Source organism: Lynx rufus, unplaced genomic scaffold (assembly GCF_022079265.1).
Source record: "Lynx rufus isolate CCGP_SWC_20201006 ecotype Redwood Valley unplaced genomic scaffold, mLynRuf1.p SCAF_2, whole genome shotgun sequence".
Taxonomy (NCBI): domain Eukaryota; kingdom Metazoa; phylum Chordata; class Mammalia; order Carnivora; family Felidae; genus Lynx; species Lynx rufus.
In genome coordinates, this window is record NW_025814834.1 from 82,543,903 (window position 1) to 82,563,263 (window position 19,361).

General features: G+C 36.9%; 1 protein-coding gene across 1 annotated transcript in view; it reads right to left on the bottom strand.

Moving 5' to 3' along the window:
• Nucleotides 1-19,361, bottom strand: part of MBD5 (methyl-CpG binding domain protein 5) — a 141,910-nt gene that overhangs the window by 18,501 nt on the left and 104,048 nt on the right. Inside the window, exons 7-9 of the mRNA XM_047083962.1 lie at nt 12,418-13,443; nt 10,573-10,784; nt 5,662-6,870 (exon numbers count right to left, since the gene is read on the bottom strand). Coding sequence (XP_046939918.1) covers nt 5,662-6,870; nt 10,573-10,784; nt 12,418-13,443 — 2,447 coding nt within the window. The remainder of the gene's footprint in view (nt 1-5,661; nt 6,871-10,572; nt 10,785-12,417; nt 13,444-19,361) is intronic.

Below are 19,361 nucleotides of genomic sequence, written 5' to 3' on the forward strand. Positions count from 1 at the left end.
CTGTCCTGACAAGCTCGAGGACACTGTGTGGGTCTCAGCTATCTGCAAATGGAACTAGGCCTCTTTAACCTTGTTTAGGGAAAAAAAGGTTACAAAATTCCACAATTCACTTCAGTGATGTTTACAGTCTCACCCAAGGTTTTACTTTGCTTAGTCTTTTTGCTAATATTCACATTTTTGGTCTTCTCTACTTCTTCATTTTTATTATCCTCCAAATTTTGACCAGGCACTGACTTTGTTAGCCTGGATTTTATCTTGCACAGAACTTTCCCAAAACTACTTTCCTCCCTTTTCAAGGAGATTCTGTTGCTACAGAGTGTTGATGGTCCTGCCACCCCACCAGCCACAATGCAGCCCAAATACTGTGGTTGGTGATGGGGTGTGGAAACAAGGACTCATTTCCAACTGTAGTTAAGAAAATATATAAGGCAAAGGTAATACACAAAGAACACTTTCGACAGAGAATAATAGTACTAAAGAATACAAATAGCTAATTCTGATAATCAAGCACAGGAAGCTGGTTCTTCAAAGTAAAATGTTTAAACTTCGCAAGAAAACTCAAACTTAAGCTATACATTCCCAAAATGCGACGGTAAGCTGTCTTTATGTTTCACACTGTCAAAATATGTGTGTGTGTGTGTGTGTGTGTGTGTGTGTGTGATAGTCACCTGACATACAGAAAGTGTATTGTCCTCAAATAAGTTTAGTTATGAGTTTTAATAATAAATGATGAGTTTTGTCTCATTTGAATGACTATTCAGAGAATTATTTTTATCTCTACCTGCCAAATATAATCATGTGAAAAAAGGCAAAGTGTAATTCTAAAGACAGAACCCTACCCACTGCTATTAAAAACATGCCTTTATTTGGTCATGTAGTGTGGCACTGAAATATAGAACTTTTCTGGGTAATCAGGAGGTGTCTCTACCTGTCCACCAACAACCAATGTTTCATTGAAAAGAAACATTATGGTGCCAGTCTAGAAATAAATCCTTTCCTAAATTTGGCTCAAGGCAGAATACACATTGAATGTAAGAGCAATGACATGAAGACCAACGGGAAATGTTCAAGAAGAGTAAAATTTATGTACTAAAAAAAGAATTTTATTATTTGATTATTACTTTGACAGACAATACTTGTAGGCTAGTTAATGTAAGATCAGAGATGGCAGATGATAATTTCAAAATATAGTTTAGAAAACAGGAGCACTTTTCCCATTTTTAAATAATGACTGAAACAAGTATATAAAGACATCCATTTCCCCCACCCCAGTTTCATAGACTCAAAATGTAAGTTTTGAGTGTGTACATCATGGTGGAGGTGGAGAGGTGTAATGCCAGCCGAAGCCACTTCCCTTTCCAAGAATTCCCTAATACTGTGCCAAGATCTGGCAGTGTGCCTCTCCGGCTATGATGATGTACTGGAGCCCAGCACTGAGGGCTTATTCTTGGCCACTGAACCTTAAACTATAAAGGATTTATGGTTCAGAGAGAAACTTGCATCATTTATTTAGAAAAAGTATAAATATCTTTCAGGCCATACTTCATGACAAACTGGTAACTGAAGGAAAGAATGTAGCAGAGGGTAAGGAGATGAATGCTACTTTCTGAGTGGTGTAATACCAGGCACAGGATATTCTCTAGTGTTGTCACATAGCTTCAGTATTGGGGCAGTATTCTGTAGGGGCGATTCAGTCCAACTTTCCATGGACTGTTAAAAATCTCTACTAATTAAAATTGTTGTATATGTGGGGGTGGGGTAGGAAGGTAAAGGAAGAAAGTCTGAGTTGGTAGTTTTTAGCAACACTGTTGGGAGGGACTTTCAAGCTTTAAAATGCTTCCAAGTAGAACTCGTGCTTGAAACGAACAGCTAATAACAACTTGTAATCTGATACGCCAATTTGTATGCGATGTGCTGAACTTGATTAACAAATGGTTATAAACTATTTCATCCATTAAACATATATATTATAATCCTCTCACCCTCAACCTGGTTAGTAAATCTTTTATTCATGGATAATGCATAGGTAAACAATAACTAAAGTCAAATTACCACAATTCCACGGTGGTGAAATCCAAATTAATAAGGTTGTCTAACATAAAACAACAACAACAAAACAAAAACAAAAATAAAAAACCACAAACAATGAGATGAAAAAAAAATGGGCAAGGAGGCTAATTTTTACTGAGCCTCATTTGAGTGTTGGATAATCTACTTATGGTATCTCATTTAATTCTTAAGACATTATTTTGAGTAGGAACTGATATTCCCACTTGGGGGGTGAGGAGATTGCAGCTTGGGTGATTAATACAGCTACCCAGCATCATTTAGGAAACTGATGACCCTGGGATTAGGCTCACGTGAGAATGCCCAAAGCCTATACCTCTTTCTGCCACACTCTGCTTTCTCTCTAGTTCTCTGTAGACTATGTTCATAGAGTACTTGATGTTTTGAAATAAAACCTCTTAGGAAGCAATCTCAAAAAGTGCTGAACAGTTCTAATGCATTATTAGTAATTCTGTTACATTTAATATCCCACCAAAGATTAAAAATGCCTTTCTAAGACCATAAACTGACCAGGTCATTTACTATGACAGTTGGCTAAGGTATCAACTTAAGGACAACGTGGACATCTCAGCCCTAGGCAGACATCAGTGCTCCAGTCACAGCATTGATCTGTTGGTCCAGAGAGGACCCACACAACCTGAAAACAAGATTGATGCCCAGCTTAATTAATTACCATAATTTTTTTTTCTTTTTACTTTGCTTGCTTCTGAAAAGAATTTGAAGTGGTTTGCTGAGAACAAAGACTGCAACAGAAAATAAATTATAGGTTTGTGGGATGTGGGGGTGGGGAGAGATAAGATAATAAATCTATTCTAACACTTGAGTTAACATACACTTTATCTGGAGGGATCTGACAGAATCTTGGATTAATTTACTTTGGTGGACATGGAAATAGTATGAAAAACTGAGAAGCTAAGAAGGTTTAAAATGATAACGTGTAAGAAAATTGGTTACCTAACCTTTTCTTCTGAGATACTACAAAGATAAACACTAGGGGATGTGGTCCTAACATTCCACATTAGCAAGGTGGAATCAATTAGATTTTCCTATAATAAACAAATTGTTTATGGAGTCAGTCTCTATCTTTCTCTCTTGACTTTATTAAAATGTCAGCCTTTGCTACAGTATATAGAAGGAAACCTAATGCATTGCTTATCTTTTTAAAAGCAGAAATCTGATTATTAATGCACAAGACTTTATTTGTCCAGCATTGCTGAGGACTAAGGGGTTCTATGTAAATAAAATTTACATCATGACTGGTTTGTTCACCGGACTAAGAGTACACATTTTAAAAATGTTTTACTGGAAATCTTTTCAAATAGAATCATGCTTTGTCTTACACAGATATTGAACATAGTTTAATTTTTTTCTTGATGAACCAGAATCATCAAGACATCAAGGAAAGGCCATTTGGCTTGAAGTCAGACAGACTTGTGTTTGAAATTTCGCCTTTCCTGGTCTTATACATTGAGAACATTGGCTTTCGGGGGCATAATTAAATAAGCTATGAGGAAGCCCTTCCTTTGTTTTGTGAACTATAGAAGAAAAAACAGTGTTTGTGAAACAGCACTTTGTTTTGTTTTTTTTTAATGTGCAAAAGTGAGGTAGGTCCTGAAAAGACCAGAGATTTTTAAAAATGTTATGTGCCCTAGAGCTTCTAAGGCTGTTATACCTTACTTTTTAATGATAGATAAATATTTCATGTGTTATCATTAATATTTTATTATATGTTTTCAATTTTGCACCTCTAAATATATGCTTTACATTATTTTTTGTGAATTACTAAAAATATTTTTAGCGTATCATGATATCAAGGTTTTCATACTAAGGTTGTCAGAATGCCAACTTACAATGTCAGGCAGTGGGGAAGGACATTTGAATTGACAGAAATGTTATGCACAGTGTTAACAATTCATCTATTGCCTATAATAAGGAAGAAGAATCTGGATATTTTAAACACTTACAATAAACATAGTGAGTGAAAACCAGGTGCTTATTCAAATGCAGCAAAATAAATGTTTCTTGGACTCTTAGATAATGATTTTTTTAAAAGTGTATCTCCCCAAACATTAGTGAGCAACTCAGTCCCAGGAGTTTGCAAACACACACTAACCAGAAGATTAGGACCATTGTTTAATGTGAAATGTGTTAAAAGTACATGCCTTTATTCTCCTGAGGACATGAAGAGATATTTAGACAAGGCATTTAGGACAGGAAGAATGTTTCCAGGAAAGGGAGGCCATAATCTTTTTTTTTTAGCTAAGCTTTTTGTAAAATGGCACCTAAAAAGACGTGGTTTCATTTGCACAGAGATTGTAAAACAGTTCAGCATCTACATTTTAAATTTGTAGCAGTCCATTTATATTATAAAAGCCCAATTTTGCTGTTTCTAATTACTTTTTGAATAAACTGTCAAAAGTATTTAGGTTTATCAACCTAAAGAATGTTTTGTCTGGTCTCAGAGAGATTAGAGAATAAAATGTTTTGTGAACAGGAGTATGGAATTCATTTTCTTATCAAACGTAGAAACATTATGCCCAGAGCATATCCTGACAAGTATATATTAGGCATTATAAGCAACGGGTTTAAGGACCTCCTGGTCATTTGGAGAAAGACAATCTTTTTATTGTGCTGGCAAAAATGTTTTTGGTTTCCTGCCATTAAACCTAAGTGCCAGTGGAAGTTTGAGCAGAGTTGAAAATAGCTTTATATAATATACTCTTTAAGAGAATAATATATATTTGTAAGAGTAATTTTTATTTCCTAAGGAGATGAAAAATTACGTTTCTTCATTACATGTGGGGAATGTGCATAATTATCTCCTCCTGGTCAGATATAAATTTTTCTATCTGCTTTGAACATTCTGCATATTTCTTGCCTCGTGAGCCAATTCTACCATTGTGAGAGGGGGTAAAACCCAGAAGACCCCTACTAATTTCTTCTAAGTTGAATGGTAGTTTCATGGAGAAGTTTTCATTTAATTTATATGATCAGATTGTGTTAAGTAGAACCAGACTGTGGGGTTAAACATTTCCATATGTTATAAAGGCCCAGAACTTTTCCTGAAAGGAGACACCATTCTGAACACAGACGTTACCTGCGGCTTCCAGAAATGGCTGCAATTGCACCCTGGTTTGGCCCTCTCCTCAGCAGTATGTGTCACATGCGAGCACATGGAGGAGACGCTGTCCCCCGGCACTTCCTGTTGCCCTACCTCTGCCACACCCGTGGACTCCAAAGGTCACCAGATTTTTTTCCCAGTCATTGCTACTTGCCTTCATCCTCTGGGTATGGAATGAAGAGTTAGATAAATGCAGGGAAGGAAGGCAGAATTAACAAAACTCTGGAAATCTGGTTCCTAGGTTACAGGCCCTTGTGGAATCTACGAATGCTTCACAACTCACCCCTTGATAGGACATTTTGGTGACTATAACCATCCCCTCTTCATTTTATGCTCCAGAAGTTTGTGAGACCTCAATGAGTCATGAAGAATCCTAATTTCAAATCCAAAGAATACAAAGTGATGATAACATAAAATAACAATTGACATCTGAACAAAGGTTAGTATTTGACAATGGATAAAGATTGGTATACCTTCCCTTCCTCGGGGCTTTGTTGACATGAATTGTGAACGTCGTCTTCTCTTACTAATTTTCCAGGCCAAGAAGTGAGTCCTTTGATTTGGCCCCAGACCAAGTCGCCAACGTTGAACGTCCTTGGCCTATAATGTATCAACTCATTTGAAGAAGGGGAATCTGGATTCCTTAGGTCATCTTCACTACTAATGCTCTTAGCGTCTGAAGGGCTAGGCACACACCCATTAATGCTTTTGGCATTAAAGTCTCCATTGTAATGGATGTAGTCTTTGACTAGAGAATTTTCCAAACTATTTGAGGAGCTTGGAGATTGCTCCTCTAGGACCAGGTCTTGCCTTGTAGTGCCCAGCAGCTCTCCAAAGCCCCGACTCTGTCGAGGTCTGTTCCCATTAATGTGTGCGCATCTTTCCACAGTGTTCTCTAGTCTCTCCTTAAAACTCATCATAGTTCTTTTGTAGTTATTATACCTGAAATTTTCCTCCAGAATTTTATCCCCTTGACAGTTTCTTGGTGGTAACAGTACCGGGTGCTGTTCCCCAGGCAGAAATGGCAGTGTGGAGACATTGTTGGACCTTTCGTGACAAGGACTACTGTGGACATGGCCTGGATGATCTAAGAACTCCTCACACTTCCACCTGTTTTGCTCCCCTCCAGGGCTTTGCTCCCCATCCCACTGTTTTTTGGATGTGTGGCAACTTGCTGACTTGAAATATTCAAACCCATCTCCTTCATTTGAGTTCTTCCCATGGTCCAGATTCCTGGGCAGCCGAGCCCCTCTTGCATTCCTTAGCCTACCATCATGATCGACACTGCCCATGTTTCGTCCATGAATGACTGCACTGACAGCACTGGGGAGACTTAATGGGTCACCAATCGAGGCAGTGAAGGCACTCATGGCACTCAGAGCTGGAATGGGGCTGATCTGAGTTGTACTGTTGACTGCAGTGGTGATGACAGCCTGCACTCCTTTGCTGGCTGCATCAACCACTGCTTTGTAAATGGCATCCACAGAAGCATCGCCTGGGCCGCCCACAATGAGGCCGTCCTTCACCTGCTGACCAAGAGACGAGTCAATCCTCGGCTGCAACTCACAAGATGGATCTTGGAAAGGTGGAAGTGGGGTGTTTGGATTCTCAGGAAGAGCTGTGAGCCCCGGCTGAGTGCTTATTCTTTTGTTTAGGAGAGCTGCATCTTCCTGCATTCTCACCTTGAAGAAACAGACAGGAAGCAATGAGAGAGAGAAAAGTCTTTAAAGACCTCAAAGAGAAAGACCATATTTTTAAGATTTGCCAAAATGCAAACAAACATAACAAGGAAGGAAATATAAAGGAAGAGCAAGGCTCAAACATGAAATAAAAAGTCACTGTTTACAAAAGCTTGTGTCCTGATTATATTTGGGTCCCGTTTCTTTGGTTGAAATCATTTCACAGATTTTTTTTTTTTAAAGAAATCATCATTACCAAACATTCTTTAGCAAAGTTACAGGTGAGGTGGTTGGACACAAACTGTTTTCAGGTGATGACTCCACCTATTTACCTGTCATTACAGGTTTTGCAACTTGGAATTCAAAGAGAGAAACAAGTCCATCACCAGCACTGCTCGAATTACAAAGGGAACCAAATTTTGAAAAGGATTTCTCACTCACTTATATTTCTACTGAAATACAACTAAGCTCCCTCCCTCTCTCTCTGTCTCTCTCTCTCTCCATATATATATATATATCATACTCTTTTCATAACAACAAAATGTTTCTGATATGACACTATTTTTGAAGGTTTTGGATAGAACAGTGACACCTATTCTTCAATCTTACCTGGCTACTGGCTGGGGGACACCCCTCTGCTGTCAACAGTGTCAATGTCTCTCTAGAGATGTGACTGTTAATTGGAAGAAATGAAGGGAGGGAGTGCCCACTAGGTAAGAATATGCATGTTCAGGACAGGAAGGATGATGCAGTTTGAAAAAGTCCCCAAGGTTATTCTAATTTCACCAACCCCACCTAAGAATTGCTGCTTCAGACCCTTGACACTTCAATTTTTCCCCTCAATGATCTCTCCCTTCTTGTCTTCACATCCTTTTCCACTAACCAGAACCTGGGATCCATCAGCGTATCAACCACTCTCTTGTTATTCTTCCCCTGTCTACACCTACCAGATAAAATCTCAATCTGGGATCATTTTCACTGCCTGCTTATCTGTATCCACAGTGAGGTTGCTGAGTATCTGTCTAGGAATTCAGGGCGTTCAACTGCAGCTGGGGGCTTATTGTTCTCATCAATCCAGTGACCCTCTAGTTAGGTACCATTCTCTTTCACAGCCATTCAAATCTTCATCCACTTCTCGAAGCTGGCTGCTTACCATCTCTAGCACTATTCTTAGCTGATAGCCTTACTTAACAGAGAAAATGGAGTTCATAAGGTTAAGAATTCTCATAGTTCTTATATTCTGCTACTCTCTGCCCCCTGGCAGGACACACTTCTCTGCAACTATCTATGCCCCCAATCCTACCCTGCTTCCCAGCATAAGAGAGCCCTCTTCTGCTCTCTGAAGGTAAGTCCTTCATTTATGCTCTGGATCCCAAGGCACTCCTCAGGGATCTTACCTCATCCATTATCCCTTGTCTTCCTTATGTTCAATCTTTTCTACTTTTCATTTTCATTTTTATTTTTCCTTTAGCATACAACCATGTGCATAGCTTCCATATTCTAAAAGTTTGCATTCAACCTACGTCTGTTTCTCTTATGTTCTTCCTAGTCACGTTTTTGAAAGAGTAATCCATACCCTTTAATCCTAACCTTTTCATCCCTCCACCCACTGCAATCTGTCTTGTGCTCCCATCACCCCACCAAAACTGAATTCCACCATCACTGGTGATGTCCTAAATCTAGTGGATTTTCTTCAGGCTTTATCTGCTTGTTTGAGATTCTCAGTGACATGGCTGAGCACTTTCTCTTCCCTTCTAAATTTATTTTATTCCACAAGATGTACATGAACATTTTCTCATTGTCAAAATAGATAAAATTTTCTTTATCACTACTCCCCACCCAAATCTGACTTTCCCATCCCACTCTGATCCCATTTTCTTTCTCAGAAGTAATCAGTGCTGGAGAGCATCCTTGCAGACACTTATTTTTAATACATTAAGGTGTTTAGGTGTATAGCTAATTTTCTTTCTTTCCTTCCTTCTTTCACATAAATGGTTTTGTACTTTAGTATTGTTCTATAATACTACAGTATTGAAGCCTTGCAATCTTGTGGATCTTTTCAAATCAGTTATATAAATATACCTAAACCTACTAGTACTAGAAAGATGGACATACCAAAATATATTTAATTATTTCCCTACTGATAGACACTTAAGTGGCTTCTAATTTTTGCCACCACAAATCACGTTGTAATGAACATTCTGGCATGTGCCCTTTTGTTCACATTTGAAGATTTCTCTAAAATAGATACAAAGAAGTTGAACTTCTGGGTCAAAGGGTATGTATATTTATTTTTTACATTATTTTTGAAAAATGCTTATTTTTGAGAGAGAGACCATGCACGGGTGCAGGGGTGGGAGTGGGAGAGAGAAAGAGGGAGACAGAGGATCTGAAGTGGGCTCGTGCTGATAGCAGGGAGCTCAATGCAGGACTCACACTCACAAACCACAAGATCATGACCTGAGCCGAAGTTGAACGCTTAACTGACTGAACCACCCAGGCATCCCAAGGATATGGGATGGTAACCACTCAGGCATACCCAAGGATAGGTATATTTAAAAACCTGATAGGGGCACCTGGGTGGCTCAGTTGGTTAACTGACTGACTCTTGCTTTCAGCTCAGGTCATGATCTCACAGTTTGTGGGTTCAAGCCCCAGGTTGGGCTCTGTGCTGACAGCACTGAGCCTGCTTGGTTGGGATTCTCTCTCCCTTTCTCTCTGCCCTTCCCCTGTTGGCTCTCTCTCAAAATAAATAAAAGAAACTTAAAACAAAAACCCTGATAAACTGTCAAGTTACCTGGATTTGTATCAGCATACAATCTGTATCAGCATACAATCAGACCAACAATATCTCTAAAAGTCAGCAAGGACTATCAATCAATCTGATTGACACATGAATGTTGTAATTTGTCTAACTCTGATTACTCTTTTCATATGTTCATTAATAATTTATTTTTCATTTTCTGTTCATATCTATTGCTCATTTTTCTATTATCTATTTCTATTATCAATTATCTTTTTTCTTCCTGATTTGTAGGAGCTCTTTTTGTGTAATGAATGTCGATTACTTGCCATTATTATGCAAGTATTTTCTGCCAGGTGCCACTTGTCTTTAACTTTGTTTAAAATGCCCTTGATCATATGGAGATTTTAAAGTTTTATGTATTCAGCATTATTACTTCTTTTCTTTTTGACCTCCTCATTTTGTATTTTACTGAAAGAACCTTCTCTGCCTCAAGATTATTAAAAAAAATCTGTATTTTCTTTTTATATTTATTAAGTGTCATTCTTTCCATCTAGATCCTTAATCTATCAGAAATGTATTCAGCTTGTAAAGGTAAAGGAAGGCGATGGGGCTGAAGCCAGGGAGAGTGGTGAGGGCAGGACTGGAGAGTCAGGCCAAGCTGGCATGTTAAAGATGTAGATTTCAGTCAGGAGAGCAGTGGAAACCACCAAAGGGTTTAAGAGGATCATATGATCAGTTTTTACTGTCCACTCCAAAAGGACCACTGAGAGGGCTCAGTCAAAATAAAATAACCTTCACACAAAAGACTGGAATGTTTAACAATAGTCATTCTTGGGAAATAATAGTAAGTGGACGTGAGAGGGCACATGACCTCCTTTTTCTGTCTCTTCCCCCCAGTTAAGTATTTTAACAGACCTAGACATTGTTTACTATTTGAATAACCCAGGGAAGGAGAGTACCTGAAAGTTCTGAAACAGACAAGCCATAGGGTTACTGTTAGCCGGGCAAGGAATTGTGGGCTGTCCTTGAAATGCTTGCAGGTTCTGGTACCCCTGGAGAAGTTGCTGCTGCGGCTGCTGATTTGGAGGAAACATCTGATTGTTGTTTAACAGCGACTGCAGATGAGTCAGTTGATGGTTATTCAATGTATTGTTTATTGAGGACATGTCACCTATAGTTTGAAAAACATAAAATGTAAGTCAGTGTGACTCTTCAGAGATCCTATGCCTATCTATGCACCTGAGGATTCCTGAAACAAAAACTGAAAACTGCACTTGGCATGGTCATTCTTTTCTCTTTTTCTCATCAATGTCTTACTAAGTGGTAAACAGAGAGTATTATTATTAATTAATTTTATCTTTCGTAGTTAGTTTTTTGACTTTATGTCCTGGAGACACTACTTAGTTTTTGCTCTATCCATTAGCCAATCATTATAGATTGAGCTTCAGTGTTCTAAACTCCTTGATATTATTTTTGTTACAGCACCTAAAACTAAAGGTGGAAATTAATCGTAAAATGTTTTAGTAATCATAAGTATCTGAGCGAATTATTAAAATGAGTGGATCTGATCAGGCCTTATTAACAAAATTTAGTTCTCATGCCACAGTCATCAATAAATACCACCAAATAAAATCAGATTTGGCCAAGGAATATGTATATTGTTTTTAAGTAAAAGGTTGGTCACCTAAAATTAAAACTGTAAAGAAAGCTAATAATACAAAAGAATTCATTGCCATAATCATTAAAAATGAATATTATTAAATCAGATGGGATTAGTCAACAACTAAGTTCATATTCATAATTCAAAATTAACTTGTTTTAAAATTACATTGAAATTATCTTGAAGACAATGCCATTGAAATTGTCTTGTAACTCGAAATATGTAAACCTGTGATGTATTTTAGGTTATTTAACTATTGATTTTGACACCAAATAGAACTAATAAACTATAGCAACTAGTAAGCTATAAAATTAGTAAACTATATTCTAAAGGTGTCCATAAAATCTGGAAACATTATTGTTAATTTTTAGGTACTGCAGATGCCCTTTTGACAGTGTTATGTGTATGTGCCTCTTTCCAGACTTTCTGGATAGATCTCTGCACTTAATATTATAGCTATCTGCATTAGTCAGTTGGATATACTTGCATTATTTTCTAACTTTTTTGCGATAGAATAATATACGTGAAGGATTTTGTTTTTAAGCCACAAAGTTCTAAGGAATTATACTGGCTGAGGAAATCTAACAGCAGCTATTGAGACTGTCTGTTTCCTTGAACTTGAGCAAAATTTATCTTTGGATGTTTTTATGCCTTGTTTCTTATTTTGCTGGATAAGCATTTACTTTTGTTTATGTAGGGGTCACCTGGAAGAAACACTTCCTCAAACAGTTTCCATCCACAGTGCAGCCGCTCATACTAACCCTGTGATGCCACACCAACTAAAATTCAAATAAGAGTTATTTTTATGATGGGCCTGTGCTTTATTGTTTGGAAAATAAGACTCTACTTGGCTTAAGAGAATGATAGGTAGGTTAAGTTTAAGTGGCATCAGAATTAGAAGATCAGAGAAAGCAGATTAAAATGTTATTCAGTACTGCTAGAATAGGGGAAGAGGAAAAAGTCATTTTCATGTTTGTATAACTATGGGTGTGTGTGGGTGTTATTATATTTAGTTCCTTAAGCAAGCTGTGACATAACAAAAACATTTTTAAAAATAGTGTGACAAAATGGAGTTTTTAAAAAGGAGAAAATAGAATTAGAAAAACGTTTCTTTTGTAAAAATTTGTGAAAAAATTTAACTTACCAAGCAGACCTGTCCCCAGTAGAGGGTTAAGTAGCTGTGGCACCACAGAGTTACTGTTGAGTTTAGCTGGACCAGGTGTATTCCCAGCATTATTAGATATATTCAGCAATGTTTCTGCCATTGACACCACTGCTGTCCCACCAAGTGTTGAGACAGTCAGTGCTGCCACTGCTGATGATGTAGTGGTTGTGGTAGTGGTTGCCTGGGAGGAAGTTGCTATGGAAACCTCTGGATGATTAGCGGTGTTGGCCGATGCTGAGTTCAGGACACCTCCCAACAGCTGGGGATTCAAGGCCATTAATCCTGAGGCCCCAGTGACAGCTGGGAGGAACAGGGGGTTAAAAGTAGTGTCACTGCCTGCAAAGCTCGGTAAAGGGTTCCCCAGGGGGCTGGTTAAAAGGGTCTCAGCTCGGCTGTTCTCTGACTGATTGCTTGGCAAATGGTCTGGTGGGGCTGTCATCTGTGTTAATGAGGGTAAAGGGGTATTTTGCTGTTGCAAAAGATCTGAGATGGTCAGATTGAAAGATGGCAGGGGAAGCATGGCAGCTGCTTGGGCTTGGTTCTGAAGCAGGGCTGCTAAGAGCTGAAAGTGAACAGGCTGCAATACCTGCCCATCCATGTCACCGGAGAGAAAAGCTAAAGCAGCGTTTACATTCGGGTTGAGAAAACCTAAAGGGTGGAGGTTGATCTCAGACTTGCCTTCTCCTGCTGAAGGCTGGAGGATATTTAATAGATTCTGGTTTAGGAGATGCTGTTGATTCACTGGCAAAGAGATAGGTAGAGAACTGAGGAGGCTGGGGTTCAAGGGGTGTGGAAGATGGTTGTTTGAAGTGCTGTTGGATGGAAAATGAAGTGCGTGCTCTTGGCCAACATAAGGAAAATCACTCCCAATAGGCAGCTGACTCTGCAGTGGGTTTCCAGCTGCGGTGGTAACTATGACGCCATCTTGAAGAACAGATGTTGTCTTTGTGATGGCAGGGTGGCTGGTGCCAGCTATGGCTATGGAGGATGATGGTCCTGAACCGCCTAAAATGAAGAAGAAGAAGAAGAAGAAGAAGAAGAAGAAGAAGAAGAAGAAGAAGAAGAAAAAACACTTATTAATTATGGACGTTAAAGAAGACAACCCCATAAAAATACATTAAGGTATATTTCAATTAATTTGTTACACACCACCTTTGGGAATTTAAATCAGATTAATTGTAATCACTGTTTAATAACACTTAAATTTGGCACTGTTTAATAACACTTAAATTTAACTCTATACTTCCTCATCTACTTTGAAAATAGGTATATTGAAGAAGTTTAGAAATATTAAAAAATATTAAGAAATAGCTAACTATTCTGTCAAATAGCTTGCTTTTCACAAAGTGGACAAGGTGATGAAGACAGGGCAATCTGTGCTGTAGCTGGTAGACAAAGGTAACAAGTCTTTATTTTTCAAAATATATTTTCATTTAAGAAAATGTTTTTGGTCTTTATTTATAACACTACCTTCCTTTTAGTGAAAAAAAAAAAACCCTAGAATATACATGAGAGTATAAAACAAAATAAAAAATACCTATGAAGATAACTATTAATATTTTAATGTGTAGTTCTGCAGGCTTTTCCCACCTGTATGTATATACATATGCAGACATACATACACATATTACATATTTTAACAAAAATGGAATCATGCTGTTTTGTAACCTTTTTCTTTTATCGATAGGTTTTGACTATCTTTCCATGTTAAGTCGTGTTAACTTTAGAGCCATTTTACTACTATCATGTATGAATATACCAAAATTCAATCAATCTACAGTCATGGATATCTGATTGTTTCCAATCTTTTACTGTTGTAAGCAACACTATGGTAAACATTCTTATTAACTCATCTTTGCCAATATGCTCAGTTATTTTCTAAGGATAAATTCTTAAAAGTGGAATTCCAGGGACAAAAGGGTTTACATATTTTTTAATATGAGTACATATTGTCACACTGCCCTACAGTGAAGTTGATCAATGCACATTCAACTTACATTTTCATAAACAGGGTATGGCAGTGTTCATTTCTCACCAACACTATGTTTTATCATTTAAAAATTTTTTGTCACTGATAGCATAAAGATACTCTGTACTTAGGATTCCTTAAATCAGACCAAATGCCATCACCCAAATAGCATTCTTAATCTTGAAAGTCTTACGCTTCAGACGAAAATTCAAGGAACTTCATATTTAAAAATATAAAATTTCAGTTGCTTATTATAATCGTTTTAGTTGTTCTCAATACAAGCTGCACAATAGAATTACCTGGAGAACTTCAAACAAACAAATGAACAAAAACAATGCCTGGGCCTTATCCCAGGTTAGTTGAAAGCTTGTCTCTTAGGGTACAGCTTGAGCAGTAGTATCCTTTGAAATCACCCCTGGTGATCCAGATGCACAAGGGATGGGGTGAGAATCACATTCTGTTGAAAAGGAACCTACAATCATTGTTTTCATAAAAGGTCTTTCCCTAAAGAGAAGCATTATGTAATATATGCATTCATCAAATATTGTTACAGGCTTATGTAACATGTATATGATATAATGAACAACACTAGTGTTACTGAAAATCTAAAATAATCCAAACACTTGACTGCTGTGCTATGCCATCAAAAACTTTATATTTGACCATGTTACCATTGAGACCTTGTCTAAATACATATATGCAGAAATTTTTCCATAGTTGTAATAGTACTACAAATTTTATATGCTTCTTGTTTTCTTCTAACGGAATAACACAAGAATTTTTCCTTTTTGGTATATGGACGTTTGCATGAATATTTTTAATCTTGTAGTCTATGGATCAATCATATTTGTTGACCTATTCTGATAAAGTTTGGTATTTATATTTTCATCATCGTATATAACACAGGGATGAACATCTTCCTGCATATGATACTTTGCTACCTTTGAGTTTTCTTTAGGAAAAACTGGCATGATTGTTGTGAGAATCAAAAACAGGTCAGTGACAGGCTTGTAATGTCTAAAAGTCTACACAAATAAATGGAGTTATCATTGTCAGCATTATTATTTACATTAGTAGCTGCGGTTAGTAGTGGTGATGTAGTAATAGTAGTAAGTATAAATCAGTATATCCAACACACCTTATAGAATATCTCTATATTGCATGACTTTGCAATTTTTCCCAGCTGTCATGTCTGTTTTTTTTTTAAGTTTTCAGTGTTTCATTTAAAGAATGAGATTTATAAAAAATCTGTTTAAAAATATATAAATATTTATAAACCTTTATCACAAGACAATGACTATGTGCACAATGAGTAGAGTAAGAACATATCAAATACTGAAGGAAGCATATGGTATACAATTCTTTAAATGTTAATTCAGCTTTGTGATAAAACAGTCAACACCTTAAGCATTTCATTGCTTCGTAAAGCTTCCTATTTCTGTAAGTGGCAAAAAATGTGCTTTATTTGCATTTTGAAACCATCTTTTTAAACAAGCCAATAACAACTCTTATTTACTGGTAATCGCTATCTGTGGCCATTTTTTTCCCATCTGCTAACCAATAATGACATATTTAAATGTACAGATCACTGTCCTTTTAACCACAACCAGAGCACATTTTCAAAATACTCTAGCAAGACATTATAGATGTAGGGTTTCCTTAGAGTTTACTATTATTAATATTTTTGTCTTGTTTTTTAAGAGAGAAACATCTACATTTAGGAGCCATTTGGGGACATTATTCTAAAAGTTCTTCATATTAATATTCTTGAGGAATGACAATAAAGAAAGTATGGTTGCTCTTGAGGAATGACAATAAAGAAAATATTACAAACAAGAAGGTTGTGGACATCCCAAGCTTCTTAAGGGTAATATGTGGATCAAGGCCTATTTTTTATTTTCTCTAACTTTCAACAATGAGCAGGAAGGCTCTGTTAAATAAAAGGATAGAAATGGTGATATAAAACAACCACAAAAACAGCTCCCTGCCCTTTCCTGCAGGAACTCATTGTATAGGAAAAGTGATAAACACACAAATCTCCCTGTCTTTCTTTTTCCTCTTTCGATACACATTTATTGGGAGCTTATATGAATCAGAAATGTTAAAGCTCTGTTCACAGAGCTAGTGTAACTATAATGCAATATGCTAAGAGATTTGACGGATATACAACAAAGGGACAATTGGAAAACTGAAGGTGTGAGGGTAAACTAAGCAATGGTAACATTTGATCTGGGATTTGAAACTGGAAAAGGAGATAGAAACAAGGTCATTAGAAAAAAAGAGAAGGAGATAATGAAGTGCATGGAGGATAATAAAGTACATGGAGGTACATATCCTGAAAACAAAGAAACTGACCAAAAATATTGTATGCTGCTTTTCCACACACACCTCCCCTCCCACCATGGTTAAACCTATTGCCTTAGACAAGCAGCACAGAGATTTGAAATTATCTTTCTAAACCATTAAAGGCAAGGATCACTTCTTATTTCTGAGACCTAACATGGTCTCTAACACACAGTTGACATTCCAAAAATGTTGGTTCAGTGAATCTATTAAGAACATAAAACCGGCATTCAACGTCTAGAAATCAGAGCTTTTGATGCTGTGTGTGTGGCATGTGTGTATGGGAAGTAAGGGAGAGGATACCATCCATTTGTGGATAAAGTAAAAACTGATTTCAGTATTGGTCCAAAGCCAGGAGGTCAGGGACAGGAAAGGAGATGGTTGGAAGGTGACAAGTTACTTTAGACTCTCACGTGGTCCAGGGAGTTAAAATCACCTTACAGAGGAAGAGGCACATTCCAAAGTATTCTGAGTTAGTTCTTAAAGTCACTCAGAAATGCTTGGGGTCATCCAAAGAAGACCCTGAATTTTTATATCTGGAGTGAAATTGGAGATTGCTTATTTCTGAGCTGCTTAATCTGCTTAATAGGCACTCTCTGGCAAACCTACTTCACAGTTCTGCATAAAAACCATATGGTCTCTTGAAGCACATGGAAAAAAAATGTTTTCTTAAAGATGAATTTTTTTTCCAGCCAAGATGTTTTGTGCTTAAACTAATGAAAGGGACAGTTACTAAGTTCTTTTAAAAAGCAAACTATTCACTAAACAATAAGCAGTTAAATAGCCAAATGGCATCTGGAGCCTGGAACAAGTTAGTAAGTTGGAGAAGTCCTTTAACTGAAAAAAAATGATTATTTCACACCAGCCAGCAGCACCATGAACTGGCACAAATTCTTTTTCTCATTGTCTCTGTTGCTTTTAATGAAGTAGGAGATGAGACTGAAAAGTCACCCAAATAAACTTTCCTGGGGTGAGGTCACGTGCCTAGACACCCAGTCAGAGGTTGAGATAAACTGGGACAATCAGGAATTGACACTGTTAACCTTCCCAGTGGGGTAGATTCCCAGATGTAAACAGTACTCTTCGCATACACATATAATTTATGACGTGTGTGAGTGTATATGTGTGTGTACACACAGAAGTAGCACCAGTAAAATTTTTAAAGGTTTTTAAAGGATATTTTCCTATTATTACTAGTTTCATTGTTGAGATTTTTTTTCTGCTTCATTTAAAATTTTTTTTTTGCTTTTTAGAACAAAGGTAATATCTACCGCTTTAGATTTATTTCTCTTGTCACCAATATTCTTTAAGGAAAGTCGTTGTTTACATTATGCTAAACTCTTCTATGGTCGGCTCTTAAGTATTAATATTATTGTACATGTCTTTGTATGCACACAAGAGATGGCATAAAACTTATACCAAATGGATCAATAAAGTGCTTTTAAAATGTCATTATACCCATTTGATCTATATCCCCAATTTTGAATAAACACTACTTTATGCTAGAAAATTTTTTCAAAGTTAATATGCCCAAATACTGATTTTTATCTATAAAAATTTAAGAGCCTAAGAGATGATTCATATAAAAGATATGCCTTCACCATTTGACCTTTATAATTTGCTTTGGCAAGTGTACTTTAAATGCAAACAAGGTCAATGGTAATCCTTAATAAAAATGAATGCTTGTAGAAACAAGAGGAAACATCATGCCCTAGTGAGTCTAATAAAATATAATTCACTTTTCAATCCTATGGAAATAGTAAAATTTTCTCCTCTATATTTAAAGGATTAATTTAAAAAATAAATAGATAACTTGTATGAACAGTCTAGATCTTGCAACAAGACATTATTTTCCCAAGCCTTAGTAATGGCATTGTATATGTATTTATAAAAATATATCAATTTCTATCTTTGTGCTTTGGATCCTGATGTAAATTCCTAGCATTCTTTTAGCAGAAGTAGGCAGGAAGACCTAGGGACTGGTGGTTATTTGCTCTGTAAAAGGAAGGGAGGGAGGGGGACCCCAAACCAAAGCATTTAGAGAAGAATTGGGGGTAAGGGATCAATGGCAGTATCTAATGAAATGCTTTCCGCCCTTAACAGGGCCAACCTGCTGGGGAGGAAGAAAACAAGTGGAAAGGATGCTTGAATACTGGAATATGAAGTTTGAGTCATGACTGTATCAAGATCAGTCTTGTGGTGGTAATGGTGTCAGGCAAAAAAAAAAAAAAAGTGAATTTGTGTGTGTGTGTGTGTGTGTGTGTGTGTGTGTGTTACTGATCATTTGTTTCCTTAACACAGAATTACTCTTAAACTGTTGGAGTAAATGCAAAAATGCTTGAGATGTTTCAAGTAACAAAGTTTTGGTTTATTTTTAGAAATGCTTTTTATCACATGATAAAAATTTTTATTGTAAGGAAACCAATTTTGAGAAAAGAGGTTAAATCCCTTGCTTGGTGGGATTTCTGCTCTCTGAATATGAGCGTAGAGTAACACTTAAAATGTTTCAATATTCCATTCAGAAGTTTTATCTCCTTATTTTGTTTAATGAGCAGAGTAAACTGAGTTTCTAAGTTATAAATACAGTTAACTTTGTGTCCTTCCATTGTAT